The sequence below is a fragment of the Haliotis cracherodii genome, unplaced genomic scaffold, assembly GCF_022045235.1.
Source record: "Haliotis cracherodii isolate W230 unplaced genomic scaffold, xgHalCrac1.p SCAF_20, whole genome shotgun sequence".
NCBI classification, from domain to species: domain Eukaryota; kingdom Metazoa; phylum Mollusca; class Gastropoda; order Lepetellida; family Haliotidae; genus Haliotis; species Haliotis cracherodii.
In genome coordinates, this window is record NW_027266276.1 from 10,074,651 (window position 1) to 10,098,920 (window position 24,270).

At 41.1% G+C, this 24,270-nt stretch overlaps 1 protein-coding gene across 1 annotated transcript in view; it reads left to right on the forward strand.

Moving 5' to 3' along the window:
* Positions 1-3,898: 3,898 nt before the first annotated feature.
* The window catches only part of LOC139470238 (polypeptide N-acetylgalactosaminyltransferase 5-like), a 31,894-nt gene continuing 11,522 nt past the window's right edge, over positions 3,899-24,270 (forward strand). The window contains exons 1-7 of the mRNA XM_071252565.1: positions 3,899-4,184; positions 11,142-11,295; positions 13,628-13,797; positions 15,307-15,471; positions 17,684-17,894; positions 20,646-20,763; positions 22,103-22,294. Coding sequence (XP_071108666.1) covers positions 3,899-4,184; positions 11,142-11,295; positions 13,628-13,797; positions 15,307-15,471; positions 17,684-17,894; positions 20,646-20,763; positions 22,103-22,294 — 1,296 coding nt within the window. The remainder of the gene's footprint in view (positions 4,185-11,141; positions 11,296-13,627; positions 13,798-15,306; positions 15,472-17,683; positions 17,895-20,645; positions 20,764-22,102; positions 22,295-24,270) is intronic.

The window sequence follows — 24,270 nt, forward strand, 5'->3', positions numbered from 1 at the left end:
TGAGCGCACGATTACAATGCGGGATTTAACAGTGAGTGCACGATAACAATGCGGGATTTAATAGTGAGTGCACGATTACAATGCAGGATTTAACAGTGAGTGCTCGATTACAATGCGGGATTTAATAGTGAGTGCTCGATTACAATGCGGGATTTAATAGTGAGTGCTCGATTACAATGCGGGATTTAACAGTGAGTGCTCGATTACAATGCGGGATTTAACAGTGAGTGCACGATTACAATGCGGGATTTAAAAGAGAATGCGGTTACAATAGCCAATGAATATACAGTTATAATATGAGATTAAACAGGAAGCCAGTGAATGAATTGTTACAATGCGGGATTTAACAATGAGTGCACGATTACAATGCGGGATGTAACTGGAAGCCAGTGAATGCACAGTTACAAGGCGGGATGTAACTGGAAGCCAGTGAATGCACGGTTACAATGTTGAATGACCAAGGATCCTAATCGACGCAAGTTTGGAATACGAACATAACCAACAACCTTTCGCATGACTAAGGGACGCACCTCTGCGCATCAGCCTTCCACTGACCTAAGCTATCTCTGATATTTCAGAATCATAATCTCCCTGAAATTAGTAATTTGTGAACACTACTCATATAAACAGAGAAGCAAAAGAAACTGATGTTTGATTCAATTGAAAATATCTTCAGTTAGCTGTATTGTATCCAAAAAATAAACTGTACCGGCGTTCGGCGTTCAGCACTCAATGAATACTTTGACATGGTTTTATTGTTTTAAATATAATTTGATTTTAGAAATTCAAACAAAATTCACATAATACAAGACCACTGGTGATATCTTTGACATTTTATATCTTTGAAAATCAATAAATTTGCTTTTTGCTGCAAAAAGTTACATTTCAAACACGGTAAGGTCATGTTGGTGCAAATCCATTTCTTACTCCAGTCTTCATTGAACCACTTTATTTTTACAAACAAACCAACTGTCAAAATTGACAACGGTTCTTTTAATTTTCAAATACATAAAAAACAAACTCGGTATACTTCCTTTTGCCCCAGTTTGGGCACTCAGTTATTTCATTGGAGTATGTATGAGTGCATGTCGGACAAACTGTTAAACTTTGGTTAATTAAAAACAGGAGAGAAAAAATGAAATCGGTACAAAAAAATCGCAAACCTTGTCAGGGTCTTGCCTGTTTAACTAAATTTAAAGTTACCGTAATAAATAATTCTGTACAAATGCCCCTCCGTCAAGACATGTATTTTCTAGATAAAACAGGTCTTGCTTTCAGTCTTACACGAACGCCAAACATGTTTGATACAGACAAATATATGTTTGATTCATCATTGTAACAAGCATGCCGAATGGGAAGTTTTAGTTGATTTATGGACAGACTGGATGCCACCTACCCTTCATATGTCAACGGCGGCACGTATGTACATATCAAATGAATGTAGGGTCTTTGTGTGTTAAGGTTTCGATAAAGTGGGCAAAAGGTTAGTTCGTTTATCGTCATATGATTAATCAAGGTTCTATTCTCTACGTGGTGTCTTCGTTGTAATTCCGATGCGAAACAGGCCCAATAACCCCATGTTTGTCGTTAGAGTGAGTGAGTGAGTTGAGATCCTGGTCAAAGTGAACAGGCAACGCGAAGGTTTCAGTGTGAATTGATAATGTTTTGTCCTTTCAATTCCCCTCAGCGTTGATGAGTGAGTAAGTGAGTTGGGTTTAGCGCCGCTTTAACAGTATTCCAGTTATATTACGGTATGTCAGCTTGATGTGGGAGGAAAGCCCAGGCGTTTATATTACCACTTCGATGAAACCCGGGCACGGGTATGGTGCTGACCAACCAACTTAATCGGGGCAAACTGGGATTCGAAACCGTTTGTTTTATGAACCGATATCATTGTGTATCGGGTGGACATATCATTTGACCATGACATTGTGCATCCTCCGACAGTAAGCTGAAAGACAGAAATATAAACTGCTCAAATCAGCGTTCAATCTAACTGACTCACTCACCCATGGTGACCCAAGGACAAAATGTTTCTGAAAATTATCAAGAATATAATGATAGTTGAAATATTGCAATTAAAAAAGATAGTTTTGCAAATTGTGAACAAATGGCCCGCGGGGCAAAACCAACGCAAAGACGCAAAATCGCAAAGCCTCTGGTTGTTAACATGAATACATTGTTCATGCGTTTGTCGCAAGAGGCGACTAACGGGATCGGGTTGTCAGACTCGCTGACTTGGTTGATGCATGACAACGTAACCCAATTGCGTGATCGATGTTCATGATGTCAATTACTAGATTTTTTTTGTCCAGACTCGATTATTTACAGTCCGCCGTCCTATAGATGGAATGTGTGGCGTTAAACAACAAACAAACAACCACACACACACACACACACACACACACACACACACACACACACACACACACACACACTGGACGGTCGGGTAGCCTAGTGGTTAAAGCGTTCGCTCATCACGCCGAAGACCCGGGTTCGATTCCCGACATGGGTACATTGTGTGAAGCCCATTTCTGGTGTCCCCCGCCATGATATTGCTGGAATATTGCTAAAAGCGGCGTAAAACCATACTCACTTACTCACTGTCCTGACCGATGATCTCTGTGTGATGTACGACGATTAACAGTAAAACACGGGCACTGAACGTTGGCAGTAAATGTTAAGCTTAATTCAGAGGATCTGTATCTTCCCATAGAGGATTACAGCTTTCATTGGCACAAGTACGTTCAGATGTCTAACTCAGACAAAATGTACACAGGGCATCTTCTTTTAGAAACTGTAAAGTCTAGAGGATTATGTTTGTAACAGCTCAGACAGATAAGGATAAACCACATACAGTCACCCCATTAATCTGGATTATGTTAGTCCGGAAACCCCGATATTCCTCAAGCATCGTTTGTCCGAAAACCCGTTTATCCGAAAACCTCGTAAGTATGAAAATTCTGCCCCTCGAACGGTTACTGTTGAGGTATATATATATATATATATATATATATATATATATATATATATATACCAGAAAAAATGAAAATCTCTGATTTCACAGTCTGACTGTAAAATACGTATTATACATACGTATGAATTAACTGAGTGAGTAAGTTGGTAGTTAGACCGTTTTTTGGCACCATTTCCGGTACGTCACGACAAGCGACACAAAGAATTGGGATTAACACACTTTACCTCAGTTTTGGGCGTGACAAAACGTTGTGTATAGGCCTGTGGTAAGAAGCGACTAACGGGATTGAGCGGTCAGACCAATACAACCCCACCGCCCATATAACGAATCCCGACCACAGATATACATCTAAACTGTATCAATAAACCACACAATTAATGAATAATTAAAAAGAGGCCTTTTTGAAAAGCTACTCTTGACTTTCTTCTTCAAGAGACATTCAGAAGTTGGAGTACTAAGTAAGGATCACTTGCTTGATAACGGTGTGAGAACCTACACCGAGACGTCGCTGCTAATTGTAATAAAGAAGTTGTTCATCCATAAATCTCACCCTTACTTACTTACTCATGACTTAATCGTTCTAGTTCAACGTCATTTTGGAGAAAGTTTTGACCAGCCGCCTCACCGCTAAATCACCATCACACATGCTCGGACGTTCCGCTGTCACAATTTATACTCAGTAATGTCCCCGAGTTAACCGACAACTTTCAAACAAACATTTATTTTAAAGCAAGTTAATCCACCGCCACCGGAATCCAACCTGGCAAGGAGGAGTTGTATAAACTCAACACAGGCGGCATCAACGTGGCGCCCTGGCGAACACCTCGTTCATGTACAATCCGTCAGAGAAATCAATATCGAGTTAAGAGCTGGGCTTAGCGTTCGCCAAACGTCCCACTGAGTTTTCGTTATTCAGTCGCGATGAGGTTGCATACGTTCGTGCGCTACATTCTGTTGGTGTGTTGTTTTTGGCTTGCAGTTGTCTTTGTGACTTTTATTAACACATTAGGTAGATATGAGGAAGCGCAAGGGACCAAGCATGACCAGATTCGCTTGGAGGAAGCAATGGCGCAACTTTTAACCAAAAATAGGACTTTGTTAATGCGAGCGGTTGAGTTAGCAGGACTTGGGGAATTTCATGATGATCGTGGTTTTCAGCATCATAATCATCCCCCGAATGACCCGTGGAATGACCCAAATTCAAGAGGTAAGTGTGAATCATATTTTACGGCCCTCTCAATGTTACTGCCGTGAAACCCCGTTAATCTGTTCATTGCCGTTCCAAGAGAAAATGTTTGGATTAACAACTGCCTGGATTAACGAATCATTGAGTTATGACCTTCGTATATATGTAGACGCTCTTAACAGTATTCGTCCGCATAGTGGTGTTTCCGTACCAACGAGGTTCACACTAACGCAGATTAATTGTTTATCTCGGTCTTATGTGCACAATCAAGTTTGAGCTTGACAAACGCGAGAATATGCAAAATTAGGATTGAATAAACGTTTAAATATCATTGTTAATTTTCTGTGTGAATTGTATCAGTATAAACTAGATACTAGTATGTATTCATTAGTTTATTGACATTTTAATTACTGTACAACATAATGTTGAGTACTGTTCCCATTCATATCTGACAGTCAAATTTGTAAAAGAAGTCCCTGTTATAAACAATAGTCCCAGATGTAAAAGTAGTCCAGGACATATATGATAGTCCGAGATATAAAAGTAGTCCCAGTCATATCTGATAGTCCCAGATATAAAAGTAGTCCTGGTCATATCTGATAGCAAAATTTGTAAAAGTACAGTAAACTACGTTTATAACGAACACGCTTATAGCGAACTGACGGATATAGCGAACTTACGTTTTTGTCCCGACTATTTGCTGTAGTTATGCTGTATATGTGCTTATAACGAACTACGGTTATAATGAACTAAAATTAGTGGTCCCTTTGAGTTCGCTTTATCCGTAGTTTACTGTAGTCCCGGTCATATCTGATAGTCCCAGATATAAAAGAAGACCCAGTCTTATCCGACAGTCCCACATGTAAAAGTAGTCCCAGACATATCTGATAGTCAAATTTGTAAAAGAAGTCCCAGTTATACATAACAGTCCTTGATGTAAAAGTAATCCAAAATATATATAATAGTCCTTGATGTAAAAGAAGACCCAGTCATATGTGACAGTCCCAGATGTAAAAGTAGTCCCGGTTATATCTGACAGTCCCAGATGTAAAAGTAGTCCCAGACATATCTGATTGTCAAATTTGTAAAAGAAGTCCCAGTTATATATAACAGTCCTTGATGTAAAAGTTATCCAAGTTATATATGACAGTCCAGATGTAAAAGTAGTCCCAGTCATATCTGACAGTCAAATGTGTAAAAGTAGTCCGAGTTATATATAACAGTCCTTGATGTAAAAGTTATCCAAGTTATATATGACAGTCTAGATGTAAAAGTAGTCCCAGTCATATCTACAGTCAAATGTGTAAAAGTAGTCCGAGTTATATCTAACAGTCCCAGATGTAAAAGTAGTCCGGGTTATATCTGACAGTCCGAGTTGTACAAAAAGTAGTCCCAGTTATTTACAACGAGATACAACAAGCATCATGTTTATGACAGTGTCGTGATATTAGTTTTCCATACTATTGTTAACAACACACAGTTTTATCGATATAAAAGCTACATTAGCAAACAGACAATCGTAAGACTGGTGTGTTGTGGGGAGTGTTGGTGGTGGGCGGGGGATTGGGGGGTGGGGATTGGGGGGCTGTGGACCTGATGTTCGTGAACGTACAATCTTATTATCACACTATAATAAATCATGTTGAAACGTTGAATTCAGCCGGTCCCGTCCTTTAATAACATTGGATTTAATAAATGGGGTTTTTCTTTTATCTAAGAACTCAGCAAGCTTAGACCAATATAAGTTCTCAAACGCAAACACCGAGGGTGAAAAGCCTTATAAAGCCCTTTCGCCAGAACCCTTTATGTTCCGTAGGTGGGTGTGTCCATAAGCACATGTGCAAAGCTCTCCATTCTAATGACACGCGGCGAGTAATCCCAGCGCAAGAATGTCATAAATAATTGTCAGGGAAACAATACTAAGGAGACTGTGCACCCTGCTGTTTCATTGAATGTTGTGCGTGTATACTAGTAGACCGTGATAAAGTCAACAGGTCGAGGTGTTCCTGAAGGCTGTTCAGTAGTACAGTAAACTACGTTTATAACGAACAGGCTTATAACGAACTGACGGATATAACGAACTTATTTTTAGTCCCGACCATTTGTTGTATATAGGCTGTATGTATACATATAACGAACTACGGTTATTACGAATTAAAATAAGTGGTCCCTCAAGTTCGTTATAACCGTAGTCTACTGTATAGTGGAACACAGTTCGCGTTTAATCACGTCTACATGTAGAGAGCACAGTACATTGTATTGACAGCCCACATGGCTAGTCAGATTCACACAGTTTGCACATCGGATTTCCTACCTCAATAAACCGAATAAATACACAGTCAATACTTAATTAAAATTAATAAAATACCACACTCGTTCTCGCCAAATACCATATATTAACGACACGAGTTGACATACGCTTTCGCTCGGTCAGATAAGATATGTAAAATCTACGAGTTAATATAAATACACGTAAGGATAAAAAACCGAAAAAAACAACTTTTTTCTTATTTTATTCTTGCGTGTATATATTGGATTGCATATCCAGGAAACGCACCGGAAACACTGATATAAGTTAACAATACGCGCTGTCCCCCCTGGTGCACTAAGCACTGGGTTCAGTGAATGAGTGAGTGAGTTGGGTTCAACGCCGCTTTTGACAGTATTCCAGTAATATCACGGCGTGTCAGCTTAATGTGGAATGAAAGCCCGAAGTGATGCAGGTCTGAGACGTTTACCACTTCGGTTAAACCCACGAGCCCGGGTATGGTGCTGTATAGAGAGCACAGTACATTGTATTGACAGTCCACATGTATACAGGGCTAGTCAGATACACACAGTTTGCACATCGGATTTTCTACCTCAATAAACCGAATAAATGCAGTCAATCCTTAATTGAAATGCGGGAATAAATAAAATACCACACTCGTTCTCGCCAGATACCATATATTTACGAAACGAATTGACATTCGCTTTCCCTCGGTCAGATTACATATGTAAAATTTACGAGTTAATTCGTATACACGTAAAAGTGGGTAAAATTGTGCACTTTGGGTGAAATGCACCAAACTTGGCACACTTATACATTGAACTATTCTAAACATTTTTGGATATGGATCCACCTCAGCAGATCCCTCTGGTGGTAGAAAATTCAAGATGGCCGCCAACATGGCCGAAATCTCTAATGATATCAATATATACTCAATATGTCATACTTATCTGATCCATTTATACATATATCCATAGGAATGCATGCGGCACGAGTTGCAGCAGAGCTGTTTATAGTTCAAATATAGTTTGCAGCGCCTCCTGGTGGTAGAAAATCCAAGATGGCCGCCTGCATGGCTGAAATCTCTATTGATATCAGTCTATACTCAATATATCATAGTTATCTGGCCAATTTATACAAATAATCATTGTAATGTATTTAGGAGTAATCACAAGAATCCTGTTTATAATTCAAATCTAGTATGCAGCACCCTCTGGTGGTTATGAAAGTCCAAGATGGCCGCCAACATGGTTGAAATCTCTAATGACTTTAATCTTTTCTCATTATATCATAATTATCTGGTCAATTCATACAATTTATCAAAGTATCTTTTTCAGGATCAGTTGCTACCATGCTTTATATAATTCAAATCTGGTATGCAGCGCCCCCTGGTGATGACGAAAATCCAAGATGGCCTTCAATATGTTTTAGTTTTAGGAAATTATCTATTTCTAAAGCAGATGTAGATATCATTAATTTTGATATCTTTGGACTTAGGATAAGTTGATAAGTTTTGAAATGATAAAACATTTTTTAAATGAAATTGTATCAATTTATATGTATTGTGTAGGATCTATTCGTATGATGACTCGGCATATTATTTTATAAATGGTCTACTGAGACATTTTCTACCTAGTATTTGTAATATGTCGTGTTCGGGAGAACAATTTAATGAATAAAGTGAACTGTATCCATTGTATTAGAACAAAATCATTCATAATCATCTGGGAATAGATTCATATGTTTAAACATTTTCTTTGATAGGCATTTAGAAGTTGGAGTTCTAAGTAAGGATAAGAATTTATGGATGTTCATCCATAAATTCTTATCCTTACTTGTTTAAACATCCTTTAAATGTATGTATAAGTATTATTGACATTATTGCCATGAACCTATGATATCAACTTACTTCCTACTTAAATATGACCAGGAATAGAGGTTCAATGTATGTGTTTACGGTTCTTTTATTCGGTTACAATGAACACTTTCCTTCAAAGTATCACATAGCACTTCACTCAAGACCGGCAATGTAAAGTTTACAAAGGCTTGCAAGACTTCTTACAGGTGTAGAGTTAGTTTATAACACTTCTTTGTGCCTGACGAAGTGTTGTCCACTTGGGTATCTGTATACATGTATTACTGCATGTCCTCTCCCAACCCCTGACTACAAGATTCTGTAGTGTGGGACGTTTGTCAAGCACCCATAATGTATTGGTGCTGTCTTAGAGCTGCCTCGTTGGGTTGAAATGTTGTCAATTGTCTGAGATCTTCGTGAACAGAGATTGTGCCTTTCATTGACCTTTCAAATAAACCAGTGAGAACGACAAACATCTCAAGATCTCTGCTGATGATGGAAAAGCATTGGTGACTTCAGGAAATACTTTACACGTATTCCAAGCATATGAACCGGTGAAGGCATGAAATAGTGACAATGTCTTTGTATTCCGTGAGCCTCTAGAAGAAAACTCTCGGTTGTTTCAGTCAATCCAACTGCACCTCCATCTACTTAAGACGACCATTGAATTGTTCATGTTTCTGACTTTGTGCCACACCAGAGAATGTCCGTTTAGTCTTGTGTGTCATTAATCCAACGGAACAATATTCGTGGTACAGCGGTGCTCGTGCTCTAATGTAAGGGGGGCATATATGTGAAATGCAAGCCATTAATATGACAAGTGATGCTGCAAACTTAAGGAAATCTGTTTTTGGAATTTCACTCACCAGGCGCAATATGCAAAGTTCTTGTTCAGCAACAACGGGCAAGTAGTGAAACCGGGGCTGAGTACCTTGATATGGTGCACACCAGTTTCTGAAAGAGTCTTCTGTGTTTGCCTCTGTTCCTTACATTGAGCATCTGCCTGATGCTGTAGCCAGGTGGGCACATGATGAAGAAATAAGCAAATCTGCCTGAGGCAATTCCAGCAGAACAGATTGCAGTTTTCCATCTACTTCCTTTGGGACAGTTTCTGAGAATCCTGAAAGCATCTATTTCAATATGCAAATCTACCAAACATGATAAGGAACTTCATCATATAATTCAGGACAGTTCCACTGGATTGATTTAGCAATTGCGTACAGTGGCTCTTCCAAGGCAAGCATATGCATCTGACCAGGATTCAAGTGCTCAGTACCCATTTTTCACCACATTAATTGAATGCTGTATCATAGCAAGCGACTGTGCACATCCTAGAACATTCAATTGGCATATGGGTAATTGTTGTTGGAGGATATGTTTGTCTTAATTTCCCAGTACTTCTTTCTTGGATACGACTAGTTTTACTCATGGTCAGGCATTGTGTTAACACTATCTACATCTTGGGTGAAATGTCCTTTTAAATGAGGCACTTAATTACCCATCTTGCTAAAACAGGATGGGAGTACATAAGTATATACTATGGCCTGTTTCGAAATGGTTTTCCTTGTATGTGTGCTTTCTTCAGCAATAAATGAACAACACCCATCCCCACCCACCCCCACCCATCCCCACCTACCCCCACCCACCCCCTTCAGCTGGTGGACGCTGCTGCAATAGCAAAATGTCGGTATCATGAAGTGGCGATGCTGCTGTTGGTAGATGTTATCTTTTGTGAATGTTGGTGGGCATATCATACCTTCGTCTTCATAAACACCACAAACTGTGCTATATCTGTTGAAATACGACAGACAGTCATGCTAAATGCACAAACCCATATTGTGAAATGTGTCTACACATTTTCTTGTTTATTACCAAGTAAACTTGTAACACTATCCCAGTTATATCTCGACGTGTCAGCTTAATGTGGGAGAAAAGCCCGAAGTGATGCAGGTCTCAGACGTTTACCACTTCGGTGAAACCCATGAGCACGGGTATTGTGCTGACAAACCTAGAAACATAATCGGGGCGAACTTTCAAACCCACAATGAAAGGTTTCAGAGGGACGCAACTCTACGTTGCATTGTATTTCAGTGAGGTGAGGTGAAATGGGGTTTAACGTCGCGTCCAAGATTATTGCACTTATATAGCGACGTGCATGTACGTGTGTGTGTTTGTGTGGCTGCTTGTACTAGTCCGGACTGATGCCGATTTATATTGCTAGCCCACTGAGATACCATGCCACAGTTTAACATGGCATATACTGACTCCGAGCTGACCAGTCCTTGTTTTAGCCCCTTAATGCCGGTGCCAGACAGGGTAACAACAAGTACCATCTTTTAACGTCTTTTGGTATGACGCGGCTGGGGATCGAACCCCGGACCTTCCGCTCTCCGGGCGGACGCTCTACCACTAGACCACGGAGGCGGTCGTATTTCAGTGAAATCACGGACCGTTTGTTATTCTCGCGGGGGAGGGTGCAGCCTTTTATTTTGTATCGAGATTAGATACTTTTTGCAGCTAAAACTACAAAACCAGATATATTTTTTTTATTTTAAACGATGATCCTGATTTTTTTTTAAAGAAATACATCTTGCAACAATGTACTTTTCAACATTCTGAAACATTGATATGTTTTTCAAGAATTTTCGGAACAATTTGTTCTTTTCGAGAAAACGCCACGCACGTAAGGGAGGTAACTCTGCACACCGGATTGCGGTGCCTCATACCACTCAGCAACCTGCGTTCCCCGTTAGGTTGAAAAACTACATTTAAAAAATTCTTGAATATTATCTTTTGTTAAATTATATTAAAAAAACATACATATGATTTCATAGAGATTTGATTTGTATTACAGGCTATGGTGGACAGGGTGTTATCATTGACCCACAGAATTTATCTCCCGTGGAAAAGGCCCTGTACGACAGGGGCTATCAGGATCACAACTTCAACGAATTCGCCAGCGATCTCATCCCGCTCCGAAGGAGACTGATTAATATAACAGAGCCTGAGTAAGTCAGTTGAACACTTAATGTAAGTTGAGTTTAACGCTGCTTTGAACAGTATTCCGGTTATATCAGAGCGTGGGAAGAAAGCCCAAACTGATGCAGGTCTTTGACGTTTACCATCTTCCCGAGGCTATAAAAGTCCAGTTTCCACCCTTGTCGAACTAGGCTGCAATAACGGAGTTATATTTTGACTAGACTAATGCATAATCCAATTAAAATCACGTAACGAAAGTGCAGTTTTCGGGCGAGTGCAAGATTTGCAGAGCATGTGTACCGTCAGCTTGGCGTCGACAGATATTTTCCAAACTGTTCATGTTTTAAATCAAGGGGCTCAAGTGATCTGATGCACTTCGCAAGGAAAGACCCATTTCATTACAATATAGATCTTGATTATCGATCAGACTTGACGAAGCCATTTTGTTTAAAGCAAAAGCAAGTGATATGAGAGGTGGAAATCTGATTGGTCAATAGGAGGGACATAGAAGGGACATAACTTGTAATAGCCACTGGTGGCGCTATGATCGAATCGAGAAATTCCATCCTAGTTCGGCAAGGGTTGAAACTAGACTTTCACAGTCAGTTAACGCCCTTGCCTCGGGAAGATGGTGAAACCTGGTTTTGGTTCTGACAAGTACCGAGCTCCGAAGTCCGAGATGCGAATACTTGATCATTGGTTTCCGGCACGCAAAAAGGACGCAACTCTAGATCTGCACAGCGAACTGCGGCGCCTTAGAACACTGGGCTATCTGTGCCATCCATTTTGAGATTCGAACCGCTGACCCTCTGACTCCTTGCCCACAAGACCAAAAATGATATTAAAGAAGAACAACGCTCCACCATCTACTGCCTATGTTCAATCTAGGTCTAAAACTGTGTCTAATGAACTGTAACATTGTCTTATTAGGTACTTATTTACTGCGCGGTTGATCTACGTTAGTGCAGTGGTGGTTTAAAGATTTGAATTATATTTGGTAGGACTGCCAAATTGCCTCAGCCTTGTTCCCCTCATCTTCCCGAGGCAAGAGAGTTAACTGACTTTTAAAGTCCAGTTTCCACCCTTGCCGAACTAGGCTGGAATTCCTGGGCTCGATCATAGCGCCACCAGTGGCTATTACGAGTAATGTCCTTTCTATGCCTCTCCTTTTGACCAATCAGATTCAACCTCTCGTATCACTTGCATTTGCTTCAAACAAAACGGTGGCGCCCAGCCAAGACGATCTGATCGATGATTATCAAGATCTATATTGTGATCAAACGAGTCTTACATCGCGAAGGGCATCAAATCACGTGAGCACCTTGATTAAAAACATGAAAAGATATAGAAAATATCTGTTGACATCGAGTTAGCGGTGCACATGCTTTGCAAATCCTGCAGACGACCGAAATCTGCATGACAGTTTACGAACCGGATTTCGATTTCGGTGCGCGATTTTGATTGGACTATGCATAGACTCGTTAGTAAAACCAAAATGTAACTCCATAATACCAGCCTAGTTCGGCAAATGTGGAACTGGACTTTTATAGTCAGTTAACTCACTTGCCTCGGGAAGATGTGTTCCCCTTAAATTTAGTCCGTTGTTCGCTAAGCTTGAACCCCGCTCTTGGTGTAACATTTCTTGGTTCTGTTCCACAAAGCGATCTTTACGCTCAGGGAACTGGGGGCACAAATATGTGACAAAGCGTTACGATTGTCGTTGAGCTAAGATTGCTTTGTGCAAGTGGGCACTTTGCCTCCATGTAAATCCACAAAGCGACCCTGGGTCTACCATTATTGTCAAATCTGCGTTAAAATATCCAGAGTTACGATAGTCAGAGTGAGTGAGTATGGTTTTACACCGCCTTTAGCGATATTCCATCAACTTCACCAGAAACACACCAGAGTGAGTGAGTGAGTATGGTTTTACACCGCCATTAGCGATATTCCATCAACTTCACCAGACACACACCAGAAATAAGCTTCACTCACTGTACGTACCCGCGTGGAGAATCGAACCCGGGGCTCCGTCGTGACGAGCGGCCGCTTTAACCACATCGCTAACCCACCGCACCCACAGTCATTGTGTAATGATGGCGAATACAGAATAGCGAAACATATTGTATCAAAAGAACGACCATATCGCTAATGTCCGTATGTATTGGCGGATGATGAAGGAATTGTATAATTGCTGTAAGGTATTGACGATGAGTTTTCATTCAGACTTTCTCGGTCTTCCCATTAAGGTTGTTCTTCAATCACACTTGCCAAGATTGCCAATTTGTCCGTGCCAAATCCGTCTTTAAGTGAAATCCAGTATGTGTTTTGACGATTAAAGGCTTCGAATTATTGTGTTTGCAGGTGCCTGGCGAGACAATACGACTATAGGAAGCTCCCAACTGCTGGTGTTGTCGTCATATTCCATAACGAGGCTTGGAGTCCGCTCCTGCGCACTGTGCATAGTATTCTTGATAACACTGCGCCGGAGCTCTTAACAGAGATTGTTTTAGTGGATGACGCATCAGATAAAGGTTTATTATCTCCCTTTGATCTATTTTTAAATGATGATGACAAACGCTCCGATTGGTTCTTCACCTTGTGGATCTTGAACATTATTAGTTATCATATTATTTTAAAAACTGCTATTTCATATGTTTTCTATACTACTTACAAAACAATTTTATGTCCCGACATAGCATCATTGGGATGCGGCTAATTGTTTACTCTGTATGTGTCGAACTCCGGATAGATAGAGGTACTTCGATAGTCCATATGACTTCGTGTTAACGAGGTCTTACTTTTTCAGTTATCACTTCAGACCTACATCAAATCACATAATTCTCAACACCGCCACACGTCATCTGGTATGAGTGAGTGAGTGAGTATGGTTTTACGTCGCTTTTAGCAATATTCCAGCAATATCACGGCGAGGGACACCAGAAATGGACTTCACACATTGCACCCATGTCGGGAATCGAACCCGGGTCTTCGGTGTGACGAGCGAATGCTTTAACCACTAGGCCACCCGACCGCCCCTCATCTGGTATGAGTGGGGCTTGAGTGTTGTTGTTTTTTGGTTTGCGGGTCCTCGAGCCCGACCTTCCACAAATTTCACAAATGTTTAAATTACCAGCCCGGTGCGTAGATTTAAGGGGGACCGACTCTTGATACACTGCAGGCCCTACAGCAAATTTGATTGAAATTTTTAAAACCAATTTTTGTTATGGCTCAAAGTTTATGTTATTTATCAATCTAGCATTTAATACTAGTTCTATTGACAGGGATAAGATTAATACATGGCACTTATCACAAGGTCTGAGCTGAAGTATAGCCCCTTTTTCAGTAATATGAAACATGCTGGAGCAGATCGACATGAGAAGGGAAGCAACTCTTCGACTTCCGCTTCTTTCATTTATTTCTATTTCACTGTTCAGAAAATTGAAAATAATCGAGTTAGCAGAAATATTGTTTGATTGGTAAATACGTTATAGGAAATATGTGTACTCATGGAAATGAACCTGAAAGCATAAACGTTACAATATACAACAAATCTCTATACATGTACTTATACTATATACATGTGTGACTGATCCCTTACCACGTAACGCTTTGGTCAGGACCGTCTATTTGACATTCAGCTGTTTATGTTTTGAAAATGAGTATTTGTTCCAGAAAACTTGGGGGGGGGGGGGGGGGGATAATTATTGTTCGGTTCTACCTTTCAGAGAAAAACCATGTGTCTTGAACTAGTTAGACAGATCCCAGATAGTATGACAAATCGTAACACTCCCATTCGGTGCTATGTGATTGCAATACTGCGATGCTCTTATCATAACACACCTACTCGATGCTATGCGATGCACAAATCATAACACTCCTACTTCATGCTATGTGATTGCAACACTCCGATGCACCAATCATAAGACTACTACCTGATGCTATGGGATGCACCAATCATAACACTCCTACTTCATGCTATGTGATTGCAATAATCCGATGCACCAATCATGACACTCCTACCATGTACTTCCCTGTTCCAGTTCATCTCGGCCACCCTCTGTCAGACTATATCCAGCGACTGGACAAGGTAAAGCTGGTCAGATACACAGAGCGGGTTGGACTCATGACGGCTCGTAACGCAGGCTGTGACGAGGTGACTGGGGAGGTGTGCGCCTTCCTCGACGCTCACTGTGAAGTACCGGAAAGTAAGTAATACAAGCTATCCAAGTTGTGGAATCAGAAAACAACAGCACAAGACATCTTCCCGAGGCAAGGGAGTTAACTGACTATAAAAGTCCAGTTTCCACCCCTGCCGAACTAGGCTGGTATTATGGAGTTACATTTTGGCTGGACTAACGAGTCTATGCATAGTCCAATCAAAAACGCGCACCGAAATCGAAATCCGGTTCGTAAACTGTCGTGCAGATTGCGGTCGATTGCAGGATTTGCAAAGCATGTTCACCGCCAACTCGTTGTCAGCAGATATTTTCCAAATCTTTTCATGTTTTTTATCAAGGTGCTCGTGTGATTTGATGCATTTCGCGATGTAAAACCCTTTTTATCACAATATAGATCTTGATTATCGATCAAATGGTCTTGACCGGGCGCCACCATTTTAAGTCAAGCAAATGCAAGTGATACGAGAGGTGAAATCTGATTGGTCCATAGGAGAGGCTTAGAAGAGACACAACTGGTAACAGCCACTGGTGGCGCTACGATCGAGCCCAGTAATTCCAACCTAGGTCGGCAAGGGTGGAAACTGGACTTTTTTAGTCAGTTAACTCTCTTGCCTCGGGAAGATGAGCACAAGATCGTCCGCAAGGTAGACGCAAATCAGAGCGTAGGGGCCGTGAATCGCCATCGTCTTACTCGAAACCAATTACAGCCAGCCTTCTAGAAACCCTTAACAGGTTCGAACAAGGAAATTTGTCCCGGAAGTGAGATGGGGAGGTAACTCTAATTTATGGTTGTCGCATACCACAAAATAATCAAGCCACGTCAGCTCTGGACACTCTACGAGCGCTTCACAATATTGCTGGTACTAACAATCATCAGAAATAAACTTACAATGCAAATATATACTGTCGCATAACAATACACACGAGTAGTATTCCGCGCAATAATTCTTTAATCTGGACTATCATTGGCAACAGTACCATGCGACATACCGAGGTTCGCTACACACAACCGAGCGAGTCTAACGATCTTTAACCTTTTAATATACGATAGATACGCGATAAATCGCAAAGAACAATGAAGAACGAAGTGTGGTTTATTTCACGATAAAACATTGTTCTATGATGACGTCATTTCTGAAGATTCGACCATGCGCTCGCAGCTCGTAAATTGGACGAAGTTGTTTTAGAGAGAAGTGTCTTGTGAGTTGTTCCTCATATACGTGGCTGGGCAGCGTAGATAAACCAATGGCCGAACGATCGCATCCTAAAGGGGGAGAGATATGACAATCGGAATTGAGAGAAAAGGTACAGATAATCGACGTAAAAGTTACGTATCCTGGAAATACCAAACATAACCACCCTGTTCATAAAATGGACTCGTCCGACATTGCCTTGGTCGGATTCTATTCAGGGAGTCAACATTATTTAAATACGATTAAATATTTTTAAAGCTTGTACATTTTACTAACATCCTTAAAGTGGCTGTACATAATGTTGTTGTTTTTCGTACAATAAAATACTATGGGGAGAAGAAACCACCCCTGGTTAATTCTCCGTGCAGTGTTTTATTCTACGATAAAAAACTCAAACTTGTCGTTTATTTTTTAAATAGTCATCGGTCATGTACCCTCCACGATCAAGTTAATGTGTTTTATGCCAACATAAAAAGGTGAGATGATTAAGATTTGTAGTCAGTTACGCATTGTTTGCTTGAAACGTGTGTCATCTTATCTCGTCAGCGTGGGACGTTGCTCGTAATATCAATCACCGGTTTGTCTGGTCCAATCCATACTCGATTATTTACAGACCGCCATCATATAGCTGGTGGGGGCACGGGTGGCCAAGTCATATTAGGCGCCGCGAATCGCTGTGCAGAGTTGCGCCCCTAGGGCACGCCAGAAACCTATGATTGTTGTTCGAATCCCGGTTCGCCTCGATTATGTTTCTAGGTTTGTCAGCACCATACCCTTGCTCGCGGGTTTCACCGAAGTGGTAAACGTCCGAGACCTGCATCGCCTGCATCACTTCGGCTTTCCTTCCACATTAAGCTGACACGCCGTGATATAACTGGAATACTGTTAAAAGCGGCGTTAAACCCAACTCACTCACTCACTCACTCATATAGCAGGAGTATTGCCGTGTGTGGCGTTAAACAAAATAAAATGACACAGGGTGTAATGAGACGTGAATGAACGAACATATTAACGAATTGTATTAAATTAACTGGATGGTGTTGCAGTGTGGTTGGAGCCTCTGCTTGACCGGATCCGCCAGAACGACAAACTGTTGGCCATCCCCACCACCGACTCCATCAACGCGGACACGTTCGAGTACTGGAAGAGCGACCCGACGACGATGTTCAAGGGCGGGGTGGACTTGGACCTGTATTTTGCCTGGATACCACTCACCAAGGCAGAGGCGGAGAGGGGAAGCGTCTTAGACCCAGTCAAGTAAGTGAACGGCACCCTAAAACATCTTTTGTAGCCTCCTTTTGGAGTAAGATTGACTTTGAATGAATTGGGTGGATTACAGTTTCATCACGGCGTGAGTTTCTTGTGCGATGAAGCCACAATGTAAAGCTTATCGTAGACATTTACTACCTGAAGCCAACACGACCGGCAGGAACAACGACAACTAAGGGACGCAACTCTTCACAAATCTAGGCCTTGGATCCAAGCTGTATCTAAAATTTTTTACTACTAATGCTGCTACTACTGTTACTGCTACTTCTACTACTTCTGCTTCTACTATTATTTCTACATCTACCACTGCTACTACTACTGCCACTGGTACTACTGACCCATGAAGATCCGGGTTAGAATAGGTCTTCAGCAACCCATGCCTGTCGAAAGAAGCTACTATGCTTGCCGTGAGAGGCGACTAACGGGATCGGGTGGTCAGGCTTGCTGACCTGGTTGATGCATGTCATCGTATCCCGATTGCGTGGATCGCTGCTCATGATATCAATCACTGGATTGTCTGGTCCAGACTCGATTATTTACAGACCGCCGTCATATAGCTGGAATATTGCTGAGTGCGGCGTTAAACAAGAAACAAAAAAATAACAACAAAAAACTACTAGTAGTTGTCTGGTAGTGGTACTACTACTACTACTACTACTACTACTACTACTACTTCTACTACTACTACTGGCATTTGATAGTAGAAGTAGTAGTAGTTGTAGTAGTAGTAGTAGTATAGTAAAAATATGAACTTTTGATTCAGAAGGGAAGATCTTTGAAAGTGAATCTAGTTATTTCCCTTTGCACATAAAACTACACAATATCTATCGTAGCGATCAGTTAAAAATACGTGATTTTTTATGTAGAATAAATTGCAACAGATTTACGCTACAAATTAAGCAATCGAAATAATAATACAGAAGCCATTTGGAGAGCACAGTATTATACATCGTCAATCCCTCTAACAAGCTGTATGAATTATCTCCCTTACACTGTCGTGTCCACACTGCACTGTTAAGAAACATACTAAAACACAAATGTAATAATTTAACGTTGGGAAATATATAGGACGCTCGTAAATTATTAATGTCACGAGTTCAATGAAAGTTAGTACCTTGAGGTGATATTGAAAAATATAGTTAGCATATCTGATAACATCGAATGAATGATTTTCACAGTGATCAGTCATGGGTTATGACAAGTGAACGAGTATATTATTACAATTGAATTTGATCTCACTGCTCTTACGGCGAACGACATATGGCTGGGATGACGCCTGTAGGGTGGCCCCGGGGTAAGGTATTTTGAACCATGAATCAATTTTGAATTTTTGGGTAATAATAATACCATATATAAAAATAATCATACAGGAATACTTGTCAATGAACATACCATAGGATCGACATAGCCTTGAGCAATCAGGGAACAAGGATGTCCCTTCATCAACCCTTAGATCGGGATTTACGATTACGTCGAAGTATTGCACTGCATGTTGGGTATTCGAGGTTCCTGATCAGGACATTCAGGGAAATTGTGATATTAGTTTGTTCTCTCACTGAGGATGGGAGGGGTTTTTTTTAAATTGGAGAAAAATATTCTCAGATCAATGTTTTGCTTCCTAGATCAAAGTTTTATTTCTTAGATCAACATTTTGTTTCGTTATCAAAGTTTTGTTTCCTAATCAATGTTTGTTTCTGAGATCAAAGTTTTGTTTCTTAGATCAACATTTTGTTTCGTTATCTAAGTTTTGTTTCCTAATGAATGTTTGTCTCTTAGATCAAAGGTTTGTTTCTTGGATCAAAGTTTTGTTTCTTAGATAAAGGTTTTATTTCTTTGATCAGTGTTTTATCTCGTCTATTCTACGACATCTGCACTGAGAGCAAAACCTTGAACATTATTTGTGAACTTTGTTTATATCATCTGACACCCTCTGACACGTGTGTGTGTGTGTGTGTGTGTGTGTGTGTGTGTGTGTGTGTGTGTGTGTGTGTGACCCTGAAAGATGGTGATTAAAAAATGGAGAAAAAAGGGGACTGGTTATCCAATGGTGATGTATTAAATATGAGTATCATCGTTGTGTTTTAGGCGTATAGTTTGTAGTGTTTCGACAACTGTTGTCGGCCTTGTAACGTTTTGATACCGTTTGTAAGTTTTGGTACAATTTTCAGGTGTATGCTTTCATTTACCCGTCAGTTTATGAATAGTTACTGTAGAAGTAATAGTGAGGTGAGGTGAAATTGGGTTTAACGTCCGTCCAAGATAATTGCACTTATATAGCGACGTGCATGCACGTGTCTGTGTGGCTGTTTGTACTAGTCCGGACTGATACCGATTTATAGTGCTAGCTCACTGAGATACCATGCCGCAGTTTAACATGAATACCTCACTCAGACACAGAATACTGACTCCGAGCCGACCAGTCCTTGTTTTAGCCCCTTAATGCCGAGCGTCAGACAGGGCAACAACAAGTACCATCTTTTAACGTCTTTTGGTATGACGCGGCCGGGAATCGAACCCCGGACCTTCCGCTCTCATAACTTGATGACCTTATTTTCATCCATATTGGCGGTCCTCTCGAAATCGGGGCCATCTTGGGAAAACATGATTGAGCTAATATCCAGAAATACCATATAAATCAATATCTATCGCCATACCAAGTTTCATGATTTTTTACAAAATGCATAAAAAATCCAGTTTTTGTCAGAGACGACAGGACTATTATTGTGTATCTACTTTCAGATCCCCGACGCATTTAGGATGTTGTTTTGCTATGTCTAAGGCAAATTTTAATCGTCTCGGAAAATATGACCCAGGGCTCAGAATATGGGGTTGTGAAAATCAAGAGTTGTCATTTAAAGTAAGTACAGTAAAATACGTTTATAACGAACACGCTTATAACGAACTGACAGATATAACTTATTTTTTGGTCCCGGCCATTTGCTGTATATTTGTTGTATATATGAATATAACGAACTACGGTTATAACGAACTATAATTAGCGGTCCCTTTGAGTTCGTTATAACGGTAGTTCACTGTATATTACGCCGCAATAGTGGTCAGGCTTCCGAGATGTCTAGGCTGAGCACCAGGGCGAAAAGTGATCTTCAGATAAAAGCTGGTCTTGATGTAATGTCAGATGAAATGTGAGATGAGACAGGCACGGGCCCGCTCCACGTATGTAGTCTAACTGGCTTCCATCAGTTTCCACACAGCGCTACACCAGTCCAGTGTCACTAGAACAGCACAGAATATTCAACATGTTTTTCTCACGCTTGACATCAATCCATGTTATTCCGGAAGTGTACAGACAATTCTAGCATATAATAGCTTTCTCACCACTGCTTACATTAAATAGTACTACATACCTGACAACTAATCATTTTCCAAATGCAATGCAATGAACTTTAGCTGAATCACATCAGAAGCAATGTAATACGTTACAATAAGTATTTAACAATAAATTACACTGCCATATAACAATATGTTTCTGCACCCGCTGTGAATCTAGCGATTAAAACGTTAACTCGTCAAGCTGAAGGTCTAGGTTCGATTTCCTACATGGGTATAATGTGTGAAGCCCATTCCAGTGTTCTGGAATATTCCTAAAAGCGGCGTAAAAACCCAACTCACTCACCACCCACACACCCTTACCCCAACTCTTTCACTCACTCACTCACTCACTCACTCACTCGCCGTATTATTGCTGTAATATTGCTAAATACGACGTAAAACACTCCCTCACTTACCCACCGTGTTATTGTTGTAATATTGCTAAAGGCGACGTAAAACACTCACTCACTCACCCAACGTGATATTGCTGTAATATTGCTAAAGGCGACCTAAAACTCTCACTCACTCACTCACCAGCCGTGATATTGCTGTAATATTGCTAAAGGCGACCTAAAACTCTCACTCACTCACTCACCAGCCGTGATATTGCTGTAATATTGCTAAAGGCGACCTAAAACTCTCACTCACTCACTCACCAGCCGTGATATTGCTGTAATATTGCTAAAGGCGACGTAAACGACTCACTCACTCACTCACCCGCCGTGATATTGCTTTATATTTCTAGAAGCGACGTAAAAAACTCACTCACTCACTTACTCCCCCGCCGTGATATTGCTGTAATATTGTTTAAAGCGGCGTAAAACCCCACTCACTCAATCACTCACTCACTCACTGTTATATTCCAGACGTGGATGTGTGGGGGCGAGATGGAGATTATCCCCTGTTCTCACGTGGGTCACATGTTCCGCAACATGCCCCCCTGGTCCTGGGGGAAAGGGGGGGACGTTGACCGTCTCCACAAGAACTGTCTCCGTGTCTCCGAGGTGTGGATGGACGAATACAAGACCCTGCACCACGAACGCATCTACAACAGACAGGTACTGTACCACAAGAGTATCTACACACATGAACTCGATGATTGCGTGTATAACATAATATATTCGTATAAAAAAAATCACACCCCTCTATATACATAGAGACAAGGAGTGACACCCGCCATCTTGGTTCTTATTCAAGATTTCGCACTCGGTTCGAATCACAGCTCGATATCGCATGAAATATGGATGTCACTTATTTCAACCTACTGGAACTTGCTAAACAAACGTCAGGCAACACAATCGTGTTTATCTGTGGTCACCTTACCTCATATTTATTTTAAAACAACCATCAAATCTCAACCCTAAGCTTTGCCGCCGAGGTAAACAAGAAAAAGGTGGCCGGAAATAACGGCGCTACACGGGCTTGAACTCGCCAAACGTTTCTGATTGGCTAAAATAAAAAATAGTGGACCGAAATATTAGCACACAGTGAAAGGAGGGAAATTCAAAACCGTCAATGGTAGGCCTGCTTGCAACATGTTGGGGTTGACAAGGAAATCTACAGCATAATTAAACATTTCGAAGCAGATTATCATTGACGGTCTTGAATTTCCTTCCCTTCACCATGTGCTAAGTTTCTGATTGGTTAAAATGTGTATCACAATTGATACACATTTTAACCAATCAGAAACTTTTGCAGAGTTCAAGCCCGTGTAGCGCCGTAATTTCCGACCACCTTTTTCTTGTTTACCTCAGCGGCGCAGCATAGAGCTAACAGTTGATGGTTGTTTTAAAAGAAATACGAGGTAAGGTGACCACAGATGAATATGATTGTATAGCCTATGGTTTGTTTAGCAGGTGCCAATAGGTTGAAATAAGTGACATTCATATTTCATGCGATATCGAGCTGTGATTCGAACCGAGTGCGAAATCTTGAATAAGAACCAAGATGGCGGGTGTCACTCCTTGACTCTATGTAGGGGTGTACGAATATATTATGTTATACACGCTATCATCGAGTTCATGTGTATCTACAATAGATTGCGTTAGTTGTTTTACGCCGTACTCAGCAAAATTCCAGCTTTTTGACAGATATGTAAATAATCGATTCTGGGCAGTCAAACCTGTGATTGATATTGTGAGCTACGGACCACGCCGTCGAGCTAAGATCACATGGAAGTCAGCGAGCATGACCACCCAATCCACTTAGTCGCCTCTTACGACAAGCGTAGATTACAGAGGACCTATTCTAGCCCTTAGGGCTCAGACACACATTCAGGACTTTTACTACCGTCCTTGATAGGACCATCCCCGATTCAAATTTGTCAAAAGTCTGATCGGGGCGGGAAATTCACAAACAATCTGATATTGTTCAGGAAGCGGCCTGATTCAGCCGTTTCCAGCCGAATTCGTCCCGATTCTCCCGTTCTCACTCCGAATTTGATCCGATATGTATCTTCCGCATGGTAGAAAACGACCCAATCCGTCCCGACAGCGTTCCGATTCTCTCAAATGCGATCCGACAGAGATCAGACCGTGACCGGACAGTGAACCGACACACATGGTTCGCATACGGCAAGATCGGGACACAATCTGCACTCAATCGACAAGAAACGGCAATGAACAATTCATGTCCGTTCATCACGACAGCGTCCCGATCCACAGGACACCGTCCAGACAACACAGGACATTGTTACGATTTTGATCCGATTCAGCAGAATCTGTCACGACATAGTCACAATTGTAATCCGACTAGACAAAATCGGATGTTACCGAATGTTACGGGACGCACCATACTGTCGGGAGTGCTTGGCCGACCTCTCTGGATCTTTCCCGATCCTTAGGACTCTGTTATGAACGTATACGACTGCGTTCAGACATTATAGAATATTCCAGATCATTGAGGATAGTAATCCGACTTTTTCACTTTTCGTGTCGTAGGGCTGTCTGATCTCAAACGGGAGCCATAATCGGCACTGTGTGAACCTGGCCTAAACCCCACCGTTTCTGCAACAGACAAGTATCTGAATATGCGG